Source organism: Anguilla rostrata, chromosome 5 (assembly GCF_018555375.3).
Source record: "Anguilla rostrata isolate EN2019 chromosome 5, ASM1855537v3, whole genome shotgun sequence".
NCBI lineage: Eukaryota > Metazoa > Chordata > Actinopteri > Anguilliformes > Anguillidae > Anguilla > Anguilla rostrata.
In genome coordinates this window covers 61,109,943-61,136,975 of record NC_057937.1, presented here as the reverse complement: position 1 = coordinate 61,136,975, position 27,033 = coordinate 61,109,943, and the positions used below count along the sequence as shown (strand labels likewise).

At 51.0% G+C, this 27,033-nt stretch overlaps 2 protein-coding genes across 10 annotated transcripts in view; one reads left to right on the top strand and one right to left on the bottom strand.

Annotated features, from left to right (window-relative positions):
* The first annotated feature begins 554 nt into the window (after positions 1-554).
* Positions 555-12,982, top strand: haspin (histone H3 associated protein kinase). 4 transcript variants are annotated; one of them, XM_064337522.1, is made up of 17 exons: positions 555-737; positions 1,169-1,380; positions 1,737-1,880; positions 2,188-2,325; positions 2,832-2,949; positions 3,044-4,849; positions 5,507-5,726; positions 7,773-7,930; positions 8,461-8,652; positions 9,519-9,604; positions 9,784-9,846; positions 10,044-10,135; positions 10,407-10,486; positions 11,103-11,191; positions 11,620-11,762; positions 11,943-12,045; positions 12,576-12,982. In XM_064337522.1, the coding sequence occupies exons 2-17, from the start codon at positions 1,214-1,216 to the stop codon at positions 12,784-12,786; spliced, it is 3,810 nt and encodes a 1,269-aa protein (XP_064193592.1). In that variant the 5' UTR covers positions 555-737; positions 1,169-1,213; the 3' UTR covers positions 12,787-12,982. The 4 variants fall into 4 exon arrangements, with proteins under 4 accessions (XP_064193592.1, XP_064193594.1, XP_064193591.1 ...); XM_064337524.1 differs by having other exon boundaries at positions 555-742; positions 5,531-5,726; XM_064337521.1 differs by having other exon boundaries at positions 555-742.
* A 133-nt stretch (positions 12,983-13,115) lies between these two features.
* fam184b (family with sequence similarity 184 member B) overlaps positions 13,116-27,033 on the bottom strand; it is a 34,448-nt gene continuing 20,530 nt past the window's right edge. For 3 of the 6 annotated variants that reach the window (XM_064337525.1, XM_064337531.1, XM_064337529.1), the window contains exons 6-18: positions 26,459-26,569; positions 25,073-25,156; positions 23,991-24,112; positions 23,537-23,660; positions 22,485-22,676; positions 21,771-21,924; positions 21,366-21,496; positions 20,403-20,584; positions 18,029-18,199; positions 17,192-17,309; positions 16,066-16,173; positions 14,753-15,045; positions 13,116-13,397 (exon numbers count right to left, since the gene is read on the bottom strand). In XM_064337525.1, coding sequence (XP_064193595.1) covers positions 13,307-13,397; positions 14,753-15,045; positions 16,066-16,173; positions 17,192-17,309; positions 18,029-18,199; positions 20,403-20,584; positions 21,366-21,496; positions 21,771-21,924; positions 22,485-22,676; positions 23,537-23,660; positions 23,991-24,112; positions 25,073-25,156; positions 26,459-26,569 — 1,881 coding nt within the window. In that variant the 3' untranslated portion in view covers positions 13,116-13,306. The remainder of the gene's footprint in view (positions 13,398-14,752; positions 15,046-16,065; positions 16,174-17,191; positions 17,310-18,028; positions 18,200-20,402; positions 20,585-21,365; positions 21,497-21,770; positions 21,925-22,484; positions 22,677-23,536; positions 23,661-23,990; positions 24,113-25,072; positions 25,157-26,458; positions 26,570-27,033) is intronic. The other 3 variants (XM_064337527.1, XM_064337530.1, XM_064337528.1) reach the window with 3 other exon arrangements.

Below are 27,033 nucleotides of genomic sequence, written 5' to 3'. Positions count from 1 at the left end.
ATACAGATTTAGTGGGAAATCCACAGGAAGAGAGTTGCTGGTAGTCAAAGTTACCACCAAATGAATACAAAAAGATCAAAATGAGGACAGAGATGTTCACAGAATCCATCCACATTTATTCTCCCGCTAGCTGTATTTTTCTGCAACATTTGTCCCCAAATAAAACAGAAAAGGTGTGATTGTTGAATAAGATCGTCCCTAATCCAGCACAAAGGGTGTGCTGTGTTTTGGGGACCAACATTTTGTGAGGTGTGTCATATTTCTGGTTTGGATTTGAGAGTTGTCTTGTTTGTATTGTTTTAAAATATACATCATCTTAAATAGAAGGCTTTTTAGAATTGACTTGTCTTTGAAGGCGGTACTTCAATATTTCCTTGAAACCAAAGGTGTGTTAACTATTACATTTACACTATTCGTCAAAAATTGTAGATGCAACCAGTCAAAAAACTTACCGGAACTTCTTACCCTAAGCAGGAAATTACGTAATGATTGTAATAGTACAAGTTTAAATTATCTCTGATCTGCGCTATGGAAACGACCAATCAGAATGTGCGAATTTGAACAGAGGGCGCGTACGCACTCTGACGTCCTGTTTCTGTAACGTTTGCAAATTCAGAAGAAAGCACCCGGCCACAATCTTTATTCGCAAACAAAATTAGTTCAAATGTCATTATTAAAAATGGATGCTTAATTCGCATTAAACAAGAACGCAGTAGGTTACGTACGGACTCCTTCGGGTAAAGTGAGTACCCCAAATAATCAGCCATAAACGTTTTGGAGATGCAAGTTCTGCAAATTAGTTACGCTAGCTAGCTAAGTTGACTAAAGTCGAACGTGGCTAGCTAATGTAACGTAGCTGACGTATCAAGCTGAAGAAGATGTCAGCCTAAAGTCAGTCTGCGTCTGATAGGCAACTAACTTGGTTACTTTCACGATCGGCTTAATTTTTATTGCTAACCTAGTGTATTGAACTGCTAACGTGGTTTGAGAAGCACTTTCTAGCTACGGAAGTGTAGCTAAGTGGTTTAACTTTAACTTCATAGATAGAAACCCGACTAGCTAGCGTGGGCAATTAGTCTGGTTAAGTTATTAAATGTGGGGGAGATGCATTGCCCATTTAGTGCTGTTACTGTGTATTTCAACTTTATGTTTGGTGTGATTCTTCCAGGTAACGTAATCCACCCGTGAATTTAGGTACCTAAATGTCGCCGAGATGAATAGATTTGGAAGAAACGAGCCGTTGGTTTTGAAAACCTATGGCAAGCACTCAAGGAAGGTGGAACGCTGGATTTCCCCTGACACCAGGAAAACTGCCTTCGCGAGCACCTCTTCGTCTGACCTGTCCATCGGTGAATCCAGTGGGCTGCGCTTTATAAGAAGGTACCGTAATAGCTTACACGAATGTTTATTGATTAGAATACTAATAATTACCGTTCATTTAACACAGAGGTTGACACCCTAAGCCGTGTTGGGCCGCATTATGTGCTATTTTTTTTCGTTGTTAGTCATCGCTTAAGTAGGCCAGTTTATGGCACAGTTGACCTGCATCAGATGGTACTTTGATTTTTTAGGTCTTAAATTGATTGCTGATTTTATGTTGAAACAAGCCAGTATATCATGCAGCCCCCATTACGGGGGTAGACACCTCCGATTTAGCGCTTTGGTGTACTTGGAGATGTTTCACTGTTTCCGAGCAACCAGACAGGCACACGTGATGATGTTGGTGCTCTTTTCAGGAATAAGAAAGTGAGCACCGCGTCCTCAAGGCCAGTGCGAGCGGCGAAGAAAAAGGCCCTGAACGGTTTGCGCGAGAGTGACAGTGATGCGGAGAACTTTCTCGACCCCACTCCCGAGCAGAAACTCGGCGCCAGTCGGAAAAGGTTTGTCTTTCAATGATGTTGAATGTAAATCTGAAAGTGTGCCCTTTTCCACGTTTAAAACACAGCTCACAGTTCTTGCGCAATTACGGAGAGATCACGTTCATCACTGATCCTGTAATGCAGTTGTACTCACACTGCTGCCTATTACCATGGTGCTAGAAACTGTATTTATTAATCTCTTCCACGGACATTGACACAGGGTCGGTTTAAAAACTTGCGTTCATTGCCGTAATTAAAGTACACCTGCGATTATTCTAGCTTGAGTAGGCTAAAGACGTCCTGAACTTGGATCTGTTTTTTGTTAAAGGAGGGGAACCCTGAGTGTCAAAGCCTTGCCGAAGTGGAAGAGACGGGTTTCGGAGAGTACCAGCGAGAGCGAGGAGGAGAAGACCTCCAAAAGCCGAGCGACCAGCTGTGGCTCGGGGGCGATGGGTTCAGGCCTGAAGTAAGAAATGTGCGGTGTTCACTTTTTCTACAGTCTGTGATGATACAGACTCTGCTTTGATTCAGTTCATAGTTCTCTCTTTGACCCCGAGCACTGGCTCTTACACACTTCGTGAACATAGGTTGTAGCCTTCAGATTTGAAGTGGAAATCCTTACTTTTTTGATATTAAAAAAAGCATTACCTTTTCACTGCTGGTGTATCCGTAGCAATATCGATTCAACATGTTATAGTATAGTTAGTTAGTTGTCTCTGGAGTGCGAAAACTAACTTTTGTGACCACCAGTCGCCACGATGTCGCCAAATCCACCAAAAATGAAAAAGTTAAGGACAGCCACTTTAAGCAGCAGTAATTCCATTCTAGTCTGTGCTCTTAGCATGGACCGGACCTTTCCGTTCAGTGGTGAAGCTGTAGGTGATTTCACCAGCGCATACCTGGCTGCTGGAAGTGTATGGGCAAACGTGTCCCTGTGTGCTTGTTTATTTGTGTGTTTGTTTCCTGATCCAGGGCAGGTAATTCTGCGGCGCTGCCGTCCTACCTGAGCCGGTTCGTCACACATCGCAGGAGGGGGGCGCCCGAAAAGCCGAGGGTGACTCAGCCGAGTCGGACGGCGCAGAAACCTCGCGTGAGAAACGGGAAAACTTAACGCCGTTTTTTATCACGGTCACGGTGAGATAAACGCCCGTCGCGGTTCACGTAAACGCCTCCCCCCTTTACAGGTTTCCGTTGGCGACGGGAGCTGGAATTCGTCGGAGGATTTCCTGAAGAGCCTGACCCTCGCTCAGCGGAGCAGGAAGGTGCGGCCGGTGCCGAGGCGGGCCTTGCCTTCCGCCAACTCCAGCGCGGAGCTGGTCTCCCCCGCGCCGGGCCTCTGCGGGGCCCGGGTCGTCCTGAAAGCGGTGTCGCTCAACGGCTCCGCCGACGACAGACCCCCGGCGAGCGGCTACAAGAAGCCCCTGCTGTCCAGCACCCCGTCCGTCTCCGCCCGGCCCGGCTACCGGCACCTGGAACCTTCCGTCAGCGAGATCTCCTGCAGCATGGACGACGCGGAGGAGGCCTTCCGGCCCGGCGAGGACGCCACGGGGAGCCTCGCGTCTCCAGGGCAACAGGAGCTCAGAGTCCTGCTGGAGAGCAGTGAGGAAAACGAGGGAGGAAGGGTTGGGCTTCCCGTTTCTAACGGTAACGCCGGCGTCCCCCAGCACAGCGCGGAGCTGTTCTCGCGCGTCGGCTGCGAGGCGGGGGTGAGGGACGGGCCCGGGACGGTGCGGGACCTCCCGTCTTCGGAGAACCTCTCCGTGCAGTTCCTGTCGGCCGAGACCCATTTGGGTTCGCTGGCGGCGTCCCTCAAGGGGAGGGGCACGCCCGTGGTGGTTTTGGAAAGGGCGGACCTGTCGGATTACCTGAGCGGCGGGAGGGGTGAGCGGGAGGAGGAGGACGAGGACGCGTACTCGTCCTGCCTGGATTCGGAGTCGGCGCTGAGGGGCAGCGGGTCCGAGGACAAGCTGGGCTCCAGCGCCGAGGTGCCGGGAGGGAGCGGGAGCGCGGGGGCCGGCCACGGCGACGGGGGCCTGGGTGAGGACGCGGGGCGGGGTGCGGAGGACGAGGAGCGGCGTGGTGCTGGGCTGAGGTCGGGAGAATGGGAGGAAAGCGCTTCCGTCGTGTGGATCCCGCCGAGCCCTCTTGGCGAGAGCGGCGGCGGACGTCTGGGAGACGCGGAGCGCGGCGCCTTTGGGGCGGCCCACGGTTCGAGTCCCGCCCCGAACGCGGGTGACGGCGTCCCGGTGGCCGAGCAGAGCAGAGACCTGTTCCTGGACCGGTCTGAGGTCGAGCCTGAGGACGGGAGTGGGGAAGCTCCTCCCGCTGCGGCGTCCCGTAAAAAGGCGTCTCTGTCGCCCGAGGAGGAGGAGGATGCTGGGAATTCCCGTCCTCTAGCGGCCGTGTCCGTCAGGGCCAGTTTGGAAAAGCGGTGCCGTTTGGTCCAGCCCACAGTTCTACTCAGACCCCTCGATCTGTCCCAGTGGATTGTGGGCCACGGAACCCTGCCGGCGCGGGGCTCCTTCTCGGCCAGAGAGCGTGAGGCCCGGAGCTCCGGGAGCGGTCCGCAGAGTTCCCCAGTGAGCAGTGACCCCCAGGGGCGGCCCCAAAGCTCGCCGGAGCGACCCGGCCGAGCGAACCCGGGGCGGGACGGCGGGAGGCCCAGCGTGGGACCCAGGAGGCGGCTGTCGTCCACGTCCGCGTTCGCGTCCGGCGCGGCCAAGTCGGCGAGCGTTTCGGCCAGCTTCGCCCTGTCCCCCGGGCAGAAGAGGGGTCCCGGCAGAGCCAGGAACCAGGGCGCGCCCCCCCCCAGAGACAAGCCGGGGACGGGGCGGAAGGCGTGCGTCAGCGGGCTCAGCGTCAGCAGGTGGGCCAAGAACGACCTGCACCGGCAGAGGCCGAAAAAGGGCCCCGCCCAGTCGCACCTGTCCCGCGCCGGAGACTGCTCCCTCTTCGACTTCCAGCTGGGGCCCAACACCAAGAAGCAGCCTGTGAGTGCCCTCCGTCCCAACCAGGGATGCTAGTGCTAACCTTGGCGTGCTAGGCTAACTAGCCTAGCCTAGCTAGCTTAGCCTGACTAGCTTAGCCGTACTAGCCTGTTCTGATTTCATCTGCTTTTATTTTGTGGTTTAATACTGATACGTGTGCAAAAAACCAGAGCTAAATCCCCAGAAGCAGCTCTTAATGAGGTTCTGTGCTGCGTAATCGTCGGGCTGGGCTCTGGTCCGACGCAGAGTGGGCAGAGTGGGCAGAGTGGGCAGGTGGGCAGGTGTGGGGGTTTGGGGAGATGGAGCCAGAGCTCTGATGCGCTACAGTAGAACTGCAGCTCTCTGCCAGCCAGCCTGTGCTGCTGCCCAAACCTCAGCTTCCTCTGAGCGCTTTACCAGCTCTGGCATAGGGACAGTGCTGCCATTCACTCCGTCTCTGGCTGGTGAGACTGGTCTGATCGCTGGTTATATGGGGGGTAAGTGGAGCGGCTTACAGGGTGCATGGTGTTTTTAGATGGGGGTGTCTTGGAGTGCCAATGATATTTCTTCCAATGAGTCATATTTGCACTTTAAATATGGACAAATACATTTACGCTTGCTGTCATGCTGCTTAAATAAAAAACTAATAAATATTAATACTAGTAATAATTTGTTTTTAAGGATGGCGGGAGCAGCCTGTTGAAGGACGCTGGGAGCAGCCTGTTGAAGGACGGCGGGAGCAGCCTGTTCCAGGGCCCCAGCGGCGTGGTTCTGGGGACCCCTCGGCGCGTGGAGCCCCTGAACATATCCTCCCTCCTGGCCGACTTCACCCCGGAGGCCCTGACCACACACACCTGGAGCCGGCTGAAGGCCGCCCTGTCCGTGCACAAGAGGAAGAAGGGTACGGCAGCGCCCCCCCGCCCCACGCCGCACGCCTCTGGGTTTGGCGGGAAAGCGGCCGTTTACCACAGGGCTGCCCAACCCTGTTCCTGTTCCTGTTCCCAGTCTGCCCAACCCTGTTCCTGTTCCTGTTCCCAGTCTGCCCAACCCTGTTCCTGTTCCTGTTCCTGTTCCTGTTCCTGTTCCCAGTCTGCCAAACCCTGTTCCTGTTCCTGTTCCCAGTCTGCCCAACCCTGTTCCTGTTCCTGTTCCCAGTCTGCCAAACCCTGTTCCTGTTCCCAGTCTGCCAAACCCTGTTACTTTCCTGTTCCCAGTCTGCTGTTCTGTGGGTTATCACTCCAACCCTAATTAGTGTTCAAATGGACTGGAGATGTACCATCCAATAGGTTTTCACTCCAACCCTGATTAGTGTTCAAATGGACTGGAGATGTACCCCGTACTGTAGGTTTGTACTCCAACTGTAATTGGGGTTCGAATGCACTGGAGATCTACCGTCCCCCTGTATGTTTTCTCTCCAACCCTAATTAGGGTTATAATGAACTGCAAATCTACCATCCTGTAGGTTTACCCTGAAATGAAAGCCCTACAGGACTGTAGTTCTCCAGGGCAAAGTTTTGGGTGGCACAGATTTTTTTTCAGGCACAAAAGGGTGCTTATGGAAGTATCGGTGAGAGCGATCCTTATCGTGTACTTGCGTTAGGCAGTGGATATTGGTGGATTCATTTCTTTATTGGTTCATATCAGCTTTTGCCCTCTCAGTGCCGCTCCGCGTAAACTGAGCTTCACGGTGGGGTGAGAACGGGCTGCTGTTTTGGGTAAATGTCAGTTCCCTCCTGCCCGAGCCAGCCTGACCTTTACAGACGTGACCCTGCAGGTCGGGGTTCCCCACCCCCTGCTGGTGGGGAGCTGCTGGATCTGCCGGTTCCCATGGTGACGCACCACTTAATTGATCAGTTAAAGCAGATTATCACAGTTGACTCTCACCCGGTTTTTCGGATCTGAAACGGTTGTTGAAAACCGGCTGGCCCTCTCTCTGCAGAATGAGGGCTGTGGAGCGCTGTGTTTTAGTTTGTTAGAAATTGATAGATTTATCTGTCTATTGGTAGAAATCAGGTTGTAGGATATGCGCCTGTCTTTTAGTGAAATGCATGCATCTCCATTCCGTTCCTGTTAATTACTGGGTATCCTGGTGTGCTGATGTTCATCTGCTGTGTTTAGATCAGTTTGCCTTATGCTGTTTAGATCAGTGTTGTTTGCTTTGGGCTGTGTAGATCAGTGTCGTTTGCTTTGGGCTGTTTAGATCAGTGTTGTTTGCTTTGGGCTGTTTAGATCAGTGGTGTTTGCTTTGGGCTGTGTAGATCAGTGTCGTTTGCTTTGGGCTGTTTAGATCAGTGTCGTTTGCTTTGGGCTGTGTAGATCAGTGTCGTTTGTTTGGGCTGTTTAGATCAGTGGTGTTTGCTTTGGGCTGTGTAGATCAGTGTCGTTGCTTTGGGCTGTTTAGATCAGTGGTGTTTGCTTTGGCTGTTAGATCAGTGTTGTTTGCTTTGGGCTGTGTAGAACAGTGTCGTTTGCTTTGGACTGTTTAGATCAGTGCTGTTTGCTTTGGGCTGTTTACACGCAGCTCTAAATTGTTCCACATTTCTTTTTGCTGCTGCTTGCAGTAATATTTCCCTTGATGCTTCACAGAGCAGAGACTGAAGCTTTGCTTTCTCGCTCTCTCTCCCTCTCTCTCTCCTCCTCTCCCTCCCACTACCTCTCCCTCCGTCTCTCTCCTCTATCACTCTCTCCCTCCATCTGTCCTCTCTCTCTCTCCCTCCTGCCATCTCTCCTCTCTCCATCTCTCTGTCCATCTGTCCCTCCCTGCATCTGTCCTCTATCTCTTCCTCCCTCTCTCTCCACCTGTCTCTTGCTCCATCTGTCCTCTATTTCTCCCTCGATCTCTCCCTCCCTCAATCTCTCTCTACTCTCTCTCCCTCCCTCAATCTCTCTCTCCTCTCTCTCTCTCTCTCCCTCCCTCCCTCCCTCAATCTCTCTCTCTCTTTCTCAGCTTTCTTCACTCCTCAGAAGCTGAGCCTGTCCCAGGCTGAGCTCCATGGCGACGGCTCGCTGGATGGGAGCGCCCGTCTGCTCTACTCCCCCCAGTGCACCCCCCTCTCCCGCCACCTGAAGGCCAGCCTCCTGAGGAGCGCCACAGCGACCCCTCTGGTGAGCGTGTGAAACTGCAGCAGGGAAGAGGCTCCTGTCTGCTTCTGGAGGGCGTTTCTGTGCACCCAGTCAAAATCATAACACCGAGCTCTGCGCTAGCTTTTTGTCCAAGGAGCCCATGTGCTCCTGAGCTTAAAACTCTTGGAGCATGCTAATGCATCCCAGAGAGTAGAAGCGCTCCTAAGTTAGTGCACATCAATTTTCAGGAGCAAAAGCTCCTAAAATGGGAGCCCTGTAACAAGCAAAACAAAAACACCACAAAACCGAGGCCATTTTATTCCGCTGAGGTTTTCAATGGGTTTTTTTTTAAATCCAAAAAGCTGAAAAGTTGCAACACTGCCCCCTGCAGGAGGACTTGGTAGTGCTCTGTTGGAGGCCAGTGTGGCTGCTGAAGGCTGGCGTGTAATGTGGTTGCTGGGAAACAAAACGACAGGGTTGCTGTAGGCCTGAAGACGTTCTGACTCTAAAACCGTCTCCCCCCTGGCTCCTCCCCCTGCCCCCCCGTGTCCGCCCCCCGCCCCGCCCCACAGGGCGCCAGCCTGCTGTCAGAGGACATCACAGACGCTGAGAAGCTGTACCTGGAGTGCCAGCAGGAGGGGCCTATCCTGTTTGAGCAGTGCATCCCGCCCCACAGGATGAAGCTCTGCAAGAAGGTGGGGGAGGGGACGTTCGGGGAGGTGTTCACCACCACCAACGACTCCAACGAGACCGTGGCTTTGAAGGTACCTGCCCCCCCCCCCTGTGTGAGAGCATCCGTACTGACCGTAACATGATCATAACTGTTTATATCCTTACTGACAACAACATGACTGTCTGTTTACATCCGTACTGACCGTAACATGATCCTCTCTGTTTACATCCGTACTGACCATAACATGATCATAACTGTTTACATCCTTACTGACCGTAACATGATCATAACTGTTTACATCCTTACTGACCACAACATGATCATAACTGTTTACATCCATACTGACCGTAACATGATCCTCTCTGTTTACATCCGTACTGACCATAACATGATCAACTGTTACATCCAACCGAATGATAACTTTAATCCTTACTGACCACAACATGATCATACTGACCATCCTACTGACCGTACCCTGACCCCTCTGTATACATCCGTACTGACCTAACATGAGTCACTGTTTACATTCTTACTGACCGTAACATGATCATAACTGTTTACATCCCTACTGACCACAACATGACCGTCTGTTTACATTCTTACTGACCGTAACATGATCATAACTGTTTACATCCTTACTGACCACAACATGACCGTCTGTTTACATTCTTACTGACCACAACATGACCGTCTGTTTACATCCTTACTGACCACAACATGACCGTCTGTTTACATTCTTACTGACCACAACATGACCGTCTGTTTACATTCTTACTGACCACAACATGACCGTCTGTTTACATCCTTACTGACCACGACATGATCCTCTCTGTTTACATCCCTACTGACCACAACATGACCGTCTGTTTACATTCTTACTGACCGTAACATAATGTGACTGTCACCGTGTAAGCCCTTACTGATCATACCGCTCTCGCTGTCTAATCTTGCCTGCAGATTGTGCCCATCGAGGGCAAGCAGAAGGTGAACGGGGAAGATCAGAAGAGTTTTGGGGAAATTCTTCACGAAGTGATCATCTCAAAGTATGTTCACGCTGCACCGGTTTCGCTTCGGAAGCGCACTGAAATATTTAGCAGAATGGAGCGTTCTTAATGGAGAGTTTGGGATTCCGTCAGCGTGACTGGCATCAGCTGAACTGAAACTTCACATCTTGGGAAATGTTGGCTGCTCTTAATACGTTTGTTTTTTTGTTTTTCTTTAGGGAGCTCAGCAGCTTGGATGCTAAGGAAATGAACAAAACTAACGGTTTTATAGGATTAAACAAGTAAGTGTGCTTCGCTGATATTTTATTTATTCATTCATTTTTGTTGTTTTCTCCCTTTGCTGCCATGGTTACAGTTTGAATTGTTGTGGGGAGAGTTGCTGCGGAACCGTGCATGATTACAGATGACTTTGGTTAGACTAATTTGGGTGCAGTCATCCGTTTCGGCTGGTTTCTAAGCTGAGTGTTTTTTTTCCCAGCCTGCACTGCGTTCGAGGCGCGTATCCCAAGCTCCTCCTGAGCGCCTGGGACAAATTCGACAAGCAGAGGAGGTCGGAAAACGACCGTCCCGGTAAGAGCCGCTCTCCCGGTCGAGTCCCCAAACTCGAAACGTACATCAGGGGTATATTGGTCAGGGTAGGTAGGGCATGAACTGGCTACCTTGTTAAAATCGGGCAAAAATAAAATAATTTAGAATTCAATCAACATTATCCTTAAGTTTAACCTAATAAAAAAAAAGTGTTGCCCCCCCCCCACGAACAGTTTGGGAAATTGAGTGATCACTGAAACTTAACTTTCCAAAATGAATTTGCGTGTTGCGTTGTGTCGTGTCCCCACCCCAGACTTCTTTGAGGAGGATCAGCTGTTTCTCATCCTGGAGTTTGAGTTTGGTGGCAGTGACCTGGAAGCCATGAATGGCAAGGTAAAGCAAAAAAAAAAACTCACATCGCTTCACTGCTAGTCTGGAGTAGCATTAGCTATTAGACGGGTGAGGTTTAATTTTCATTCTTCACTGACTGTATCGATTGTGTCCCTCCCCTCAGTGCTCTGTGGAACAGATGCTGCTCTGAGCTGCAGTGTTTCATTTCTGTACCAAGCTGTGAGCCGCCTGGAGTACTGCTGTCCATCAGTTAGACGATTTCTTAAAATAGTTTTTTAATAGCGTAATATTTTATCTTGTCCAGGGGTGTCCAGTCCTGTTTGAAAAGGGCCGGTGTGGTTGCAGGAGTTTTGTTTTAGCCCAGTACTAAGACACCTGATTCTACCTATCAAGGTCTTCATTAAATCGGGCGTCGCAGTAGCTGGGCTAAAACAGAAGCCAGCACCCACACTGGCCGTTTCGGATAAGACTGGGCAGCCCTGCTGCAGTCTAATGGAAATGCCATTACTCTGTCTTCATATGCAGATTGGTCATGTCCTTATAAGGTACCTTCTCTGGCACAGTATGTTATATGTATTACAGTAAGTGGTGGTGTAATGGTTTTTTTGTTTTGTTTTTTTTGTTCTGATCCTGTCCCCTCCCCCTGACCTCGCTACAGCTCTCCTCATTGGTCGTTGCTAAGAGCATCCTGCACCAGGTGACCGCGGCCCTGGCTGTGGCGGAGCAGGCGCTGTGTTTCGAGCACAGGTGAGAGTGGAGCGCCGCCGTGGGGCCAGGGTAAGGGGCGAGCTCGCCGCTAGCACCCGCCGCTAGCACGATGTCCATAGCCATGCTAACGGGCGGGGTGCGAGACGGAGCGGCGCTTCTGCATTTCCCACAATCCTCCGGGCCTCAGACCCGTGCTCAATGCCCTTATCATCCCCTCAGTCCTCATTGGGCCGTTTGGGGTAAAGGGGCGGGGCTAAAGATTAAGGGTCGAGTTATGGCAGTTGGCTTGTGTGGAAGGTGGTGGCCGTCTTTTAATGGGAGTATGACGTCAAAGGTGAGAAGGAGCTGTGGGGTGGGGGGGGTGGTGTTAGGTGAGGGGTTAGGCGGGGGTTGACTTTGATCTCAGCGAAAGGGCCTTCGGTCTGGGGCTTGGGGTGCTCACCTGGGTATATATTCTGACTTTACAGGGATCTGCACTGGGGGAACATTTTGGTGAAGACCACCAAGGAGAAGACCGGGACGTACGTCCTGAACGGGACCTCGCACTCCGTGGAGACCAAGGGCGTCCACGTCAACATCATCGACTACTCGCTTTCCCGGCTGGAAATAGGTACGGTCCACTGTCCTCTTCGCTGCGTGTGCTTTCAGAACTTCTCTTTGGAGTTTAAATGTGAGTGTTTTTTTTTATTTTAAAACTGTGTCTTTCAGCAGTTCTAGTGATATCTGATAAACAGTTCTTTTCAAAGTGACATGCGCTAATGGTGCGACCTTTGACCCCGCCCCTGCTCAGATGGTCTGACCGTTTCCTGCGATATCTCTGCTGACGAGGCGCTCTTCATGGGGAAGGGGGACTACCAGTTTGACATTTACCGCAAAATGCGCGAGGAGAACAAGTAAGTGCGACGCCGCGTTCTCCCAGCGCTCTGCGGTGTGAGGCCCAGTTCAGACCGAAAAGACTCGCGACGCGACGAAACCCTTTCAGAATGTTGCACAAATGCAGCTGCAGCGCTGTGCCCTACCCGTCTCAGAATGCCTGATGCCAGCGCCTGCCAGTGCAGGGGTTTCTGCTTGTCTAGTCACACGTGAGGAGTTTTTGAAGGTTGTGACGGGTTGCCAGTTGCAGGCTGTCGCATCGTGACTCTTTGGTCTGAACTGGGCTTACGGGCACAAATGCGTGATTAGAATGTTCTGAGCTGAACATTCTAACGCTGATGTCACAATCCCTGCCGGTGACTGAAAGCGGTGGAGTTCTAGAACACTGACATGAAAAAAAAAAACCAGCTCCTCAATAACAATGCAGCTATTGCGGTTGATTGTAACTTTTATAAAAATGTCTATGCAGCCATTAGAACAGACATTTTTTAAAATCCTTTTTCTTTTTAATTGCCCACACCCCCCATCCCTCTCCCCTTCTCCCCCACAGAAACAGCTGGAGCGAGTTCAACCCGCACACGAACGTGCTGTGGATTCACTACCTGGCTGACAAGCTGCTTCAGATGAGCTTCAGGAGCAAGGCGCAGACCAAGCCCATGCGGGAGCTGAAGAGGAGCATAGCGGAGTTCCACAGGAGCGTCCTGGCCTACGGATCGGCTGCCAGCGTTCTGGAGAGCTGCAGTCTGTTCCAGGAGGCGTAGCTGATCAACTCTCCCCCCCAGATGTACTGTACAGTGTAGAATGTCGATAGTTTAGATAGCGCGGATGTAAATGACTGTTTGAGATGTCTGTAAACAAAAAACTTTTGTACAATAAATTATGTCGTTGCGAACGTAACGGAAAATGCTTTTTTAAGGTGTACTTCCCGTGTAAATAAAATGAGGACTTTGACTCTCAGGAGTGGCACTTTCATTAGGTGTTCTTGAAAGTGAAACGGTAATGTTTTAAAAAATGAATGTCCTACAATTTGGCTTTCGTGGGTGTCTTACAGTTCTACAGCCACACACACACAAAATGGACGTGGCCAAGGTAAAATACTGAAAATATTTTATTTGATGCGATAGTTATGTTGTCACTGAATATGCACACAGTATGGCCTGGTCTTAGGAACCTTCCGGAAACGCGGCCCTGTCAGAGAGGCCTGTCGGCACGAGCGCGACCATCGTACGCGGCCGCGCGCGGCGTCTTCCTGGCGGTAGTCTGCAGTTCTGCGATTGGCTGTCAGAAGGAGAAGTACTTGGTGAACCACTCCTGCCGCTGGGGGTCGTGAGGGTCGGGCCTGGGTTCGAGGGACCTCTGCTCCGAAGGGGTCCTGAAAGGCATCGAGCAGACCGTCTTTTCCCAGAACGCACTGCTTGCCTTCTTTACCTACAATCCAATTATACCACTTCGTATACTTACCGCTGCACACCTAGCAGTTTCAGTTTAACTGACACTGGTGTGGCGTGTTTAGCGGTAATAACTGACGCTGGTAATAACTGACACTGGTGTGGCATCTTTAGCGGTAATAACTGACGCTGGTGTGGCGTGTTTAGTGGTAACTGACGCTGGTGTGGCGTGTTTAGTGGGTATAACTGACGCTGGTGTGGCGTGTTTAGTGGTAACTGACGCTGGTGTGGCGTGTTTAGTGGGTATAACTGACGCTGGTGTGGCGTGTTTAGTGGTAATAACTGACGCTGGTGTGGCGTGTTTAGTGGTAATAACTGACGCTGGTGTGGCGTGTTTAGTGGGTATAACTGACACTGGTGTGGCGTGTTTAGTGGTAATAACTGACACTGGTGTGGCGTGTTTAGCAGGTATAACTGACACTGGTGTGGCGTGTTTAGCAGGTATAACTGACGCTGGTGTGAGGTGTTTAGCGGTAATAACTGACGCTGGTGTGGCGTGTTTAGCGGTAATAACTGACGCTGGTGTGGTGTGTTTAGCGGTAGTAACTGACGCTGGTGTGGCGTGTTTAGCGGTAATAACTGACACTGGTTTTGGCATGTTTAGCGGTAATAACTGACGCTGGTGTGGCATGTTTAGCAGTAACAACTGACACTGGTGTGGCGTGTTTAGCGGTAATAACTGACACGTGTGGCGAGTTCAGCGGTAATAACTGACACTGGTGTGGCATGTTTAGCGGGTATAACTGACGCTGGTGTGGCGAGTTTAGCGGTAATAACTGACGCTGGTTTTGGCATGTTTAGCGGTAATAACTGACGCTGGTGTGGCGTGTTTAGCGGTAATAACTGACGCTGGTTTTGGCATGTTTAGCGGTAATAACTGACGCTGGTGTGGCATGTTTAGCAGTAACAACTGACACTGGTGTGGCGTGTTTAGCGGTAATAACTGACGCTGGTGTGGCGTGTTTAGCGGTAATAACTGACGCTGGTTTTGGCATGTTTAGCGGTAATAACTGACGCTGGTGTGGCGTGTTTAGCGGGTATAACTGACGCTGGTGTGGCGTGTTTAGCGGTAATAACTGACGCTGGTGTGGCGTGTTTAGCGGTAATAACTGACGCTGGTGTGGCGTGTTTAGCGGTAATAACTGACGCTGGTGTGGCGTGTTTAGCGGTAATAACTGACGCTGGTGTGGCGTGTTTAGCGGTAATAACTGACGCTGGTGTGGCGAGTTTAGCGATAATAACTGACGCTGGTGTGGCGTGTTTAGCGGGTATAACAGACCTGGGCGGCTGGCCATAGCTGTTGGCGCTCTGCTGGAAGTCGTCGGCGGAAGACCCTCGGCTGTAGCGTCCTCCCTGCCGGGGCTCCAGGAGGGGGGGCGGGAGCGGGGTGGTGGGCGTGGCCGTCCTGGGGGTGCTGCGGCCGTGCTCGAAGCTGGGGGACCGGACGGCGTGCGGGGACGGGGACGGGGGAGGGGCCCCCGCCACGGCCTCGGCCCCCAGGAAGCTCTTCTCGTAGGAGCTGAGGTTCGGGACGCTGGTCACGCGGGGCGGCGTGTCCTCCATCTTCTTTTTCTGACGCGGTAAGAGCACAGGAACACGTGAACACGCCCCGCCAGACACCCAGCACTGCTGCACCCCTGTACCTGAGCACACGCCAGACACTGCGCTCAGGAGCACAGCGGGGTACAGCACTGCTGCACCTGAGACAACTGCTCTTCACCTGAGACACCTGCCTTTCACCTGAGACAACTGCTCTTCACCTGAGACAACTGCCTTTCACCTGAGACAACTGCTCTTCACCTGAGACAACTGCCTTTCACCTGAGACAACTGCTCTTCACCTGAGACAACTGCCTTTCACCTGAGACACCTGCTCTTCACCTGAGACAACTGCTGTTCACCTGAGACACCTGCTCTTCACCTGAGACACAGCAGCAGCCTGCAGCTGCATAACATCAGTTCACAAGCTTAAAATGTCAGACAAATAATTAGGCTAAATAAGTTAGCATGAGGCCTTGAGACAGATGCCATTCCTGCCCTACACCAAGGGTAGGAGAGATGGGAATGTTTTCTGAAGGAACATTCAATCTCTGAGACTGGCTGCTGGGCCTACTGCAATCGGGAAAAGTGGTTTGGCATTTATTAGAAACCAAATCACTGTCAAAATATTTGATTCGCCAGAAGACATCCTACATATTCATTTCAGCACAGCCAATTGCGTCAGAGTGGATGGTTTTATGATTGAAATTAGAGAGTTGATGTGGAGGATGTTTGAGGCTACTGAGAGAACTGACTACAATTACACAGACTGATTCTCTCAGTCTGAGTGATGTACTGATTTTCTCGAGATCAAGATTTTCTCAAGTGAACTAATATCCACTTCTTCAAAATTATCTGGTCTTGGTCTAGCGTAATTTAACTGATCGTAGACCGCTTTTTGGGAGCAGGTTTTGCCAAGTGCGGTATTTTGTGCCGGCTTCTTAAAGTACAGAACGACACAAATAAAAAATGTAAAAAACAGCAAACAATTTCTGCTGCACAACAGTGTCCAACAAGGCATGGTGGGGGAAAAAAGAAAAGTCCAGTGAGTCACCCTCATGGTTGGAGTCAGGCTCCCGGGCTGAGCTCTGTTCTCGTACATCTTCAGCGTGGAGCTGTCCCCGACCACTAGGGGGTGCTGATGCAGATGGTGCCTCTCCTCCTGGGGTGAAACAGGTGGCGTGTCTTAGACCAGGGACGTGCGGTCCCCACCCCTGTCTTTCCAAACAAGCTCTCACTCTCACAACGGCGCGATGGCTCATCTGGATGGAGAAGCGATGGCTCATCTGTTTGAGCCAGTTAGCGGTAATTTTAAAATGTAAAAAAAAAAAATACATTTAAGAATCAAGTGCTTGAAGTGCCTGGTTGGAACAGGAAACTGCAGACTCTGCAGACCCCTCAGCAGGCAGCATAAAGGAGAAGCAAAGATGCTACCAGTGAAACTCTTCATCTTCATTACGGCTACGGAGCTCCACTCCGCTTCTATTCTAGAGCCGTCTACAGAAATGGAGCAGTGATGCATTTCTAAAAGTGGGTTACAGCCATACCACTGCCTCCCCCCCCCCCACTTCCTGTAATGCTCTCCTGCCTGTTGGCTGAAGCTAGGCAGGGCTAACTGGGGGGGGGGAGGGGAGGGATCGGGGGGGCGGGAGACCTGGGAAGACCCAGGCAGCATTCCACATGAGGAAAACATCGCGAGCGGCTTCCAAAACTTAAAATGGAGGCGCACTGGACAGGCGCTGTGGCTCTGGCCGTTGATTGGGTGATTATTGTATGCTGTGTCACGGGATCTCAAATCTCATCGTCAGCTGGATTTAGTCAGGCCAGCGGTTACACAGCACCAGAAAGAGCGCGAATGCGTCTCGAAGGTTGTGGCAAAATGCCGAAAACCGTTAGCGGTGACCGCGGTGTTCGGGGCAAAACGAGGCAGAGGGGCTTGTGTGTTGAGCGAAGCCATGGTTACTGCTGGGACTGCTGTTGGTGGACCAGCAGGGGGCAGTCTTCGCTCCCGATGAAGCAGAAGACCAGCGCTCTGGTGCCGTGACGGGGGACTTAACACAAACAAAATGGCCGCTCGTGTGTCGCCAAGCTGAGGGCTACGTATTAGTCGGGGATCTCTTACAGCCTCAGTATAAAGTGCTCTGAGCTTCAGGAGAGACTGTGCAAATGTGACCTCTTACCACCAGCCGTTTGATGAGCTGGTCTCTCTCACTCAGCTTGTCCTGGAGCAGCCCGATCACCTGCAGGTCCTCTATCCGCGATTCCCGCCTCTTCATCTTCTCTTCCTTCTCCCTCAGTCTGGGATTAACAGAAAACAAAACATTTCTAATAAATAAAAACTTAAATGTATGCTTTTTATACTGACATAGCAGTAAATGATTTAAGTGCTTGGGTCATAGATGAGGAGGAGAGAATTTGATGTATTTGTGAACTTTGGCACTTTTTTTCCTTTTTTTATAAGTCCCATCTTCGAGTCATTACATTCCTTCCTTTCATGAAGAAAATCATTTTGAAATCAAGATGGTAACTACAATTCAGGTTTAATTTTATAATAAAAAATGCATTTAATGAACTGAGAGCAGAGTTTATAAAGTGGAGTTTATAAAGTTCCCTCTCTGAGTGACACTATCGTTTCCGTTGGGAGGTATTAGGGGACACACTGACGGCGTATGCAGGGGCTGGTACGGCATCAGCTACAGAAATAGCGCCCTGCCACGCTCAGATTTCCGTCCCCTGCTATTTAATGAGTGTTATTGGCTAAGCCGAGAGCGTTTGCGCTGTCGCTGTCACTGACGTGCACTTTTAAATGCCTCCCGTGCGTTTCCTGTTCCTGATGCCTGTTTCGTGGGGTCGCGTGCGGACAGGCGGGCGGGCCGATTGGATGGGCGGGCGGGCATGCGGGCAAGCCGATTGGATGGGCGGGCGGGCGGGCATGCGGGCGAGCCAATTGGATGGGCGGGCGGGCAGGCGGGCGGGCCGATTGGACGGGCGGGCAGGCGGGCCGGGCGGGTACGCACTCTGTTTCCAGGGAGACGATGCGCGCCTGCAGCCGCGTCTGGGCGCTGCTGAAGTCGGAGACGATGGTCTGGATCTCCTTCCGGTGCTCCCGCCTCAGGCTGTCCGCCTCCAGGTGTGGCCGGCCCCCCTTCGCCCCCTCGTCCCAGCACCTGAGAGACGGGACGGGGGAGCTACAGGTAGATCACAGGAGGGGTGAGGTCCACCCCCCTCCCTTCTGAGTCTCGCCATGCGCTCAAACAATCTCTGCATGCCCGATCACTGCGAAGCATCTCACAAGCACAATAACCACAACCTCATAACATTACCTCCTATCATTTTACTGTGTCCACAAAGCACCTATAACTCTTCAAATATCATTATAACCTCATACCTATAACCTCAAAACATTACCTTCTATCATTTTACTGTGTCCACAAAGCACCTTACAATGACTACAACCTCAAACATTACCTTCTAACATTTCAGTTTATCCACAAAGCACCTTACAAGCACAATTACCACAACCTCAAAACATTACCTCCTATCATTTTACTGTGTCCACAAAGCACCTATAACTCTTAAAATATCATTATAACCTCATACCTATAACCTCAAAACATCACCTTCTAACACTTCACTGTGTCCACAAAGCACCTATAACCTCATAAAAAAACACTATATCCTCATACCTATGACCTTATAACATTACCTTCTAACATTTCAGTTTATCCACAAAGCACCTTTACAAGCACAATTACCACAACCTCATAATATTACTTTCTAACATTTGTCTACAAGCCTCTTAAAGGTACAATAACTTTTATTTTTAATATTTCACCGTGAATCTAATGGATTTTTTTTTGGCTGCAATGCGCACTAAGTTCAGTCAGTCTGAGAGGGAAAGCATTGTGAGCATTCTCCTGTAGGTGTGAGGTCACTTGTCATTCTGCTGCTACCCCACACCATGCACCCAGGCAGCTATGCAACCACACACCAGCACATGTACTGGGGGACTGGTGTGACCTCACCACCCCCAAAAAAACTAGGGGAGCCACTTTTGGGCAACGATGCAAGCGCTCGCCCCACCCACTTTTGGGCAATGATGCAAGAGTTTGCCCCGCCCACTTCTGGGCAACGATGCAAGGGTTCTCCCCGCCCCCACTGAAGACCAACGCTGCGTCCGATAGGGTGTCGCTCCGCAGGATGCCTGGCACTGGCGTCCATGTTGAATTTCACTCTCCTCAAATTTCACTACGCACTCCAAGCTTGGCTGCGTGGAAGTGTTTTCTCCTCGGAAAGCGACAAAGCATGTTTAACACCAGCCAGCTTCCCACTCGCCTAATCAAATATTTTCTTACATGAATTATTAATTGCACACGACGCTGGAGCTGCCGGTTCACTTTCAGAGAGATGAAATTAGACCAGGGCCCACAGCTGTGTTCAGAGTGCTGATGGTGCCTGAGATCAGTGGGTTCAGCGAACCGGTCTGTAGCACTGCACGGGCAGGCTGGCAGGCCCACACAGTGCTGCTTTACAGCTGGGACGTGTGGGCAAGGGTGGGGCAAGGCAGGGCACAGGGCGTGGCGGCCTTCACCATGTCACATGACCTCGCTCATTTCAGCACAAAGATAAGACGAGTGTATGGGAAACACTGTGGGGGGAAAAACTAATGTAAAGGCACAGAAAATATCTGCCTATAGGGGGTGTGTCCTATCCAGATCCTTCCAAACCACACCCCTCACAGTATGTTCCTGATGTTTTACACGACCGAAAAAGTATGTATTGCACAACGTGTGCGTGAAGAAAATAAAGTTTAGTGAACAGTCATACAGGGATTTAAAAATGTTAGTTTAGCTGAATCTTCACATGGTTGGTGGTGCTGACAGTGCCAACACTGACCACACACCCCTGGTTTCCAGATACACGCACAGGCCCACAGTACCACAGCTCCAAGTACAACTTGCACTTTGGGAGTAAAGTTTGAATATATCGTTGTCATGGCTATCCTGCTATGTCAGCAACTAAAACTACAAATGAGAGGCGAGATTTGTTCTTAGCAGCTGTTCATTCAGCTGTTGATTCAGTTAGTTCAGCAGGGAAGCACCAACCGTACCGTTATGGCAAACTGTTGGCACTCCAGTGTTTTGCAAATCTGCGCAGCAGCGGCCACTAGTGGTGGACTCACGGCACTGCCATGGCAGGCTCGTGAGCGCTATATGTTTGCCAACTGGGTTGTCGCAAGATGACAGCAGCAGATTATGAGAGCTTCTGTGCGGAGAGGTCACACTAAATCTTTTCTCGCGGTGTGAAGGGACTGGATTTGGGAAAGGACGCACACGCTGTGACCTGTCCCGTGGCGGTTGGGGGGCGGACCCGCGGGGAAGCCCCGCCCACCTGTGCTGCTGCTCGGCCTCCCGCAGGCGGCTCAGCTCCTGGGTCTTGCTCTCCAGCTGGGACTGCAGGGCGGCCAGCTGCTCCCTCAGCTCGCCGTTCTCCCTCCGCAGGCCGCTCACCTCCGCGCGGCTGTCCTCCAGCTGCCTCTCGAAGGCCTGCGCCTGGTTCTGCTGCTTAAAGTCCTGCGGAGGAGGGGGGGGGGGGGAGCGGGAGGAGGAGGAGTAGGAGGAGAAGGGGGAGGAGGAGGAGGATCAGGAGGAGGAGGGGGAGGAGAGAGGAGAAAGAGGAGGAGGAGGAGGGGGAAAGGGGGAGGAGGAAGAGGGGGAAGGGGACCAGGAGGAGGAGAAAGAGGAGCCGGAACAGGAGGAAAAGGAGGAGGAGGAAAAGAAAGAGGAGCAGGAAGAGGAGGAGGAGAAGCAGGAGCAGTTTGAGCCCAGAGCAAGCGCAGACAAACTGTGAGCTGCACAGCTCATGATAAACATGCTAGTATACAGACCAGAGGGATTAGACTCCTGTCCTGCAAGGCCGCAGTGTGCTTCAAATAACATTGCATTTTTGGGTCAAATCTAATTTCATTTGAAACATAAAATATTTATAAAGGCCCAATTCTCATTATGAGGTCATAAAAGTGCGCCTCACTAACAGGTCCCAGTTACACTCCAAAGCTGCTACTGTACTACCTGCCCCAAACGACCCGTCACGGGCCAGCTTACCTGGAACAGCTCATAAACTAAAAACGGATCCAGCGGGACGGAACATTACAGCGGTGCAGTCTGTAAACCACCGCCCCCCCAAACCCCTCCTCCTCCCTCCCTCTCCCTCCCTCCCTCCCTCCCTCACCGACGCCGCTCTCTGATCAGGGGGCGCGGGAGGTGGGAGGGAGGAGACCAGCGGCCGCTCGCTCTGGCTCCGGTGTTCCGGCCGCTGATCCGGGACCAGCGCCACCCCGCCTCACCTACGTACTTGCTGCAGGGCCACCAGCTGGGTGTGGGTGTGCAGCTCGGCCTGCAGGTCCTCGATCTGCTGCATGTGCCGCTGCGTGAGCTGCCTGCACCACTCCGCGTGCTGCTGGGTGAGCTCCGCCTTCTGCCTGTCTGCAACGCGCACACACACACACACACACACACACACACACACACACACGAGTACAAACTCAAAAACAGGCAGTTATTTAAGCCTTGTCATCCAGGCCCCAGATTAGACAACTCACTGTTATTTGAACATTTTATTTTCGCCTTTTCTGTTTTCTTTGTCAGTAACAGGGAGCGTAAAGATGGCTGACAGTTATGCAGTGATCTCTGGGAAAGGTAATCCCCCCCCCCCCCGTAAGAAGCGCAGTGTGGGGCGGGGTGTGTCATGCGGGGTTACCCAGGAGCAGTTTCTGCTGGGCCTGCTGCCGGAGCCTCTCAGCCTGCACCTCCTCCTGGCTGCGCTCCTCCAGGGCACGAAGGGCCTGCTGCTGGCTCAGCCAGTCCCCCCGGAGCGACTCCTCGTGCTGCTGCCGCAGCCTCCCCTCCACCTCCTACACAGAACCAGGAGCACACAGCCAGCGCTGTCCTGTAGTGAGTCTGCACCACAGACCGTATAATGGCTGCTCTCAGCCTCTCCCAGTGTTCTAGAACTCCACTGCTGTCCGTCACCAGTAGTGACTGTGACATCAGCATTCTTAACTCAACATTTTAATCGCATGTTTCTTATCTCACACCTTGTAAAAGGGTTAATGGCCGCATGGGAAGCCACCAGACCTGCTGCCATGGCAACATCGACGTCCTGCAAAATGTTCAATTCAACAAGGCAATGTGTTGGACGGCCATCATCAGTGAGGTCAAAGGTCAACCAGTGGCAAAAGTTAATAAAGCGCATGTCGATAAGGTGATGACTGGCAAACACATCGAGTCACAAATCAGTCAGTATCATCACGTTTCGCTAATGGCAACAGGCAGGATGAAAGAAGCTAGACAGCAGGCGAAAGAAGGAACGTTTTTCCCAGACGCGCCCTCCTTGGGAAGCGTAATTAACGGAAACACCCTCATCCCAGAGGCACCGGTTTGGGGACGCAGCGGGGGGGGCGTCTGGTTTTACCTTCATGTCCGGGAGCTGCATCAGCTGATCGCTCTCCTGAATGGTGGACTGCAGCTGTGCCCTCAGGCTGTTGTTGAGCGTCATGGTTTTTTTGATTTCCTGCTCCAGGCTATCTCTGTCTATGACAGCGTGGCAGTCTCCCTTACTCCTCTTATCTGCCACAGAGTCGAACCTCTTCTCCTCTAGCTTCAGCTACGGACGAAAAACAAAAAACACAAACAAACAAGCAAAACAGAATTAGAGAGTGAAATTGTTTTTTTGGTTTTTTTTTTTGGATCTCAGCTGCTATTGCAAGAAGAGGAGTGCATTTATTTATTATTAATTTGTTTTTAAACGGTATTCTTTCCAACATCAGATACGTCCAATCAAGCTGGTTAAAACACTCCAGCGTCACACACTCTAAGACGTTCGCTCCTGTCGTGACTCGGGAGTGAGCAGTTTTGTTTCAGCGGAGCGCGGGAAAGCCCCCGAGGCTCAGTGGCAGTGATGCATCATGGGGGACGTGCGCTGCATGGCAGAGCGGCGCTACGCTACGCTAGCGGGAACTCGTGCAGCCAGCGAGAGAAGGAGAGACGCCACAGTCAGCGGCAGCAGCAGCAGCTGTGAAACGCACTGTTTATCTGCACAGGAGGAAAGTCCAGGGGTCAGAAAGTAAAAGTCCTGCCATGTAAATGGACTGCATTTATACAGCGCTTTTATCCAAAGCGCTTTACAATTGATGCTTCTCATTCACCAGAGCAGTTAGGGGTCAGGTGTCTTACTGAGGGACACTTCAACACTGCCCAGGGCGGGGATCGAACCGGCAACCCTCTGACTTCCAGACAACCGCTCTTACCTCCTGAGCTATGTCGCCCCCATGTATTTCTTCCACCCATGAACTCAGCCAGCTGAGTTTCTACTAACTAGTTCTGCCTCTTGGCCTGAAGAATTGCACTAATTAGTGAATCCAGGTGGTTGGAACAAAGTACTGGGGGAGGACTTCTACTTTCTGAACCTGGATTTTCCACCTCTCTTCATCCGCCGCCGTTTTCTGATACACACTCCCCGCCTACCTTTCTCTGAAAGCTCTCCGTTATCTCCTTGATTTCGGAGTCCTTGTCCCTGCGTAGGCGGGCGAGGGCCGCCAGGTGCTGCTCCGTGAGCTCGCGCCGCCGAAACTCGCTCTCGCTTTCGGACCTGGAGGGAAAGACAGACGCGCCGCATCGAAAGGCGCCCTGCAGTTCTGAAACGATTCACCGACCGCCAAGTGATTTAAAAAAAAAAATTACCCATGTGTGTATTTTTGTTCAACTAGTGCGCTGGAGACATTCTAGTAGATTGACTTGCAGATTGACCTTTTGAGAAGCAATCAAAAGAATCTCAGGAAGAAAAACCTCATATCGCTTCTTTGCTTTGCTAGTTATAAAAAAAAACAGCTTCCAGATCGTACGTTACGTAACGGCAAATTTTAACTTTATCTCTCCTTCTGCGCCACCAGTTTGCAATTAATCAAGCTGTCCAACCTACCGCTTTTTTTCTTCCTGGTACTTCTGGGCCTTTTCTAAAATTCTGTCTTCCAGTGTCAGTTTTTCCTTCTTCAGAGCTGAAATCTCAGCTTGGTGTTTCTCTTTCAGCTGATCAAGGTCTTCCTGGGGAAAATGCATTAGCCACCATTTTACAGTGTTCATGCACCTCTCCATACAAAGAGTCTGAGTCTGTAGCAGAGGGTGTACAGCCCTAATTAGGCTTTAATATTTAATAAACATCGACAAAACATTTTCAAGTTAGGGCAGCTAAAGCAGAAAAATGGCGCTTGTTTTCTTGCTCAAGCAGAAAAACAATGCTTGTTTTTCAGCTTGTGTCTCACAAAAAATCTATTTAAAGACGAGAGAGATATATGAAAAACGAATACCTATATTGGTGTAAAGCAATGTCACCATAGTTGTTTCATTGCACAATACAGTACATCTCAGATGTCAATTGCACAACTCCTGCAAATAGATATGCAATTTAAAGTGGAGAGGTGGAAACAGTGAGAGAGAGAAAGAAAGGGAGAGAGAAAAGGGTAGAGGAAGAGTGCAAGATGCAGGGAGAGTGGAATGACAGGGAGGGTGAGGTAGAGCAAGATCGTGAGAGAAAGTGTGTGTGACAGAGAGAAAGTGTGTGAGAGAGAGTGAAAGAAAGTGTGTGTGACAGAAATAATGTGTGTGTGAGAGAGAATGGGACTCTGTATTCCAGTTGGCTGGGGCTAGGTGGGGTGTGGTGGGGTGGGGTGGGGCAGGGTGGGGTTGGATGGGTTGGGCAGGGCGGGGCCGGGGCAGGGCTAGTGGGTTGGGTGGGTTGGGCGGAGCAGGGCGTGGGTTTGGTTGGGTAGGGCGGGGTCTAGGCGGGGCAGGGCGTGGTTTGGTTGGGTAGGGCGGGGTCTAGGTGGGGCAGGGCGTGGTTTGGTTGGGTAGGGCGGGGTCTAGGCGGGGCAGGGCGTGGGTTGGGTGGGTTGGGCGGGGCAGGGTTAAGTGGGTTGGGTAGGTAGGGCGGGGTCTAGGCGGGGCAGGGCGTGGGTTCGGTTGGGTAGGGCGGGGTCTAGGTGGGGCAGGGCGTGGCTCTCGTACCTTAGTCTGCCTCATGGTGAGCAGCGCCTGCTCCAGCTCCTCTCGCACTTTGGCACAGCAGGGCAGCTGTCCTCCGGGGGTAACCTGGCAACAAGCATATATAATGCCATACATTCAAAATATACTCTATTACACTGAATAACACGTTCAAATATATAGGAACATCAAATATAGTTTCAGTACATGCTACTATCATTATTTTATATTCATAATTTATATAATGTATAATATTATATAATTTAGGCATTTTTATATATTTATCTAACATAATTTTATGCACAATTATAAACATTAACTTTATTAAAATGTTATATCCTGCCAGTGTTTCTTTCCTAGAGTGGAGTGTTCTGAGGAGCACTGTGATTATTTGACTGCATGCACCACAGGGAACAGTCCAACTGAAAATATTAAATATAGTTTTACTGAGGAATAATCAAACGATATAAACAAAACCTCCGGAGGCATAATGTAGCTGTACAAGCTGCTGTGGAGTGTAATTACTAACTTTGGGTCACGAATCACAGAATATCTAAAAAATCTAAAGTATCCTTCATTGCACACAAAGACTGGGCGGGTTGAAGCCATGATGCAGTAAAACTGAAATCACATCACAGAAGCCGCCCAGAAATGAAAAATCCCGTAATGTTACTTTCGGGAAATAACCCAATAACCCAACAGCTTGCAGGGGCACTTTTTTTTTTTTTGTGTCTCATTCAGCATTCGCTTGTGCAGATTTCCCCGTCGGTTCCAGCGACAGGAGCCCGCACATGTACGCATTTGCATCTGAACTCTGCTCGAACCGCGCTACATGCTTAAATAAATAAACCGGTCAATAAATCACACTGATATACTGGTGCTCTGCGCCTAACCCTTCACTGCAAGGGCAGGAGCTGAAAACAATGGAAGAAAGCATAAAGCATGAAGTATGGTCTGGAGTACAGGCTATGGTTTACAGCCTAAGGTATGGCACGAAGCATAAAGCATGCAGTAAAATGTGTACTTTATGCTTCTGTGTTAATTCAATTCAGATGAGTCCAATAGGGACCATATGTACTCTGTAAGAGTTAACACTGAGCATTTTACTGCGTATGATTTGAAGCACAAAGGACGGTTTGAAGCATAAAGTATATTTTGAAGCGTGAAGTATGGTTTGGAGCTTGAAGTATGGTTTGAAGAATAGCATATGGTTTGGAGCTGTTTGGTTTGATGATCAACGGATGGTTCGAGGCTGTTGATGCCAGATTGGAATACTGTGGACTCATAAAAAACAATTTGTGGGCACTGCCCTGTCAAAGTTGGTCTGTGAAGAGTTGGGAAATGGTTGGTGATTGGTTGGCGAACGGTTGGCGGGGGGTGGATCCCGGTCGCAGGTAACAGGAAGCTGACCGGGCGGACGGACTCCTGGAGCCTCCTCTGCAGCTCCTCCCTCTCTCTCTCCACCTCCTGGCGCTCCTCCTCGCTCCTGCGCTTCACCTCCTCCACCTGTGCCTTGTGCTCCTGTGACGCAAAAAAAAAAAAAACAAGACGACGGACCTAATCAACACCCTCCCTGCCGCGGGCCGCGTGCGGGAGAGACGCTTACAGCACAGAGGGGCGTGGGGGGGGGGAGCGGGGGCGGGCGAGGGCTGGGTGGTGTGATGCTTAATCTACAGCCCTGATGAACCACAACAGCAACAACAAATGAATAGATTCAATTTCGAATCTAATTTATATTCAGCCGCGGTCTGAACGGCCGTTCCTCGCTCTGCCATTAGTCTGGCTTTGAGGAAGAATAAAGGCCTTGGCTCGCGCGCGCCTCTCATTGCGGTGTCTCAGGGGGGAGGCGCGGGCCTGCGGTGATACATTACATTAAATCAGGGCCACTGTGCGCGACTTCTGCTTTTTCAATGGTGGCTGAAAAAGCAACGGGTGCTTATGAAAGCATCTCAAACAAATTCTACGTTTACATATGCATTCTAATT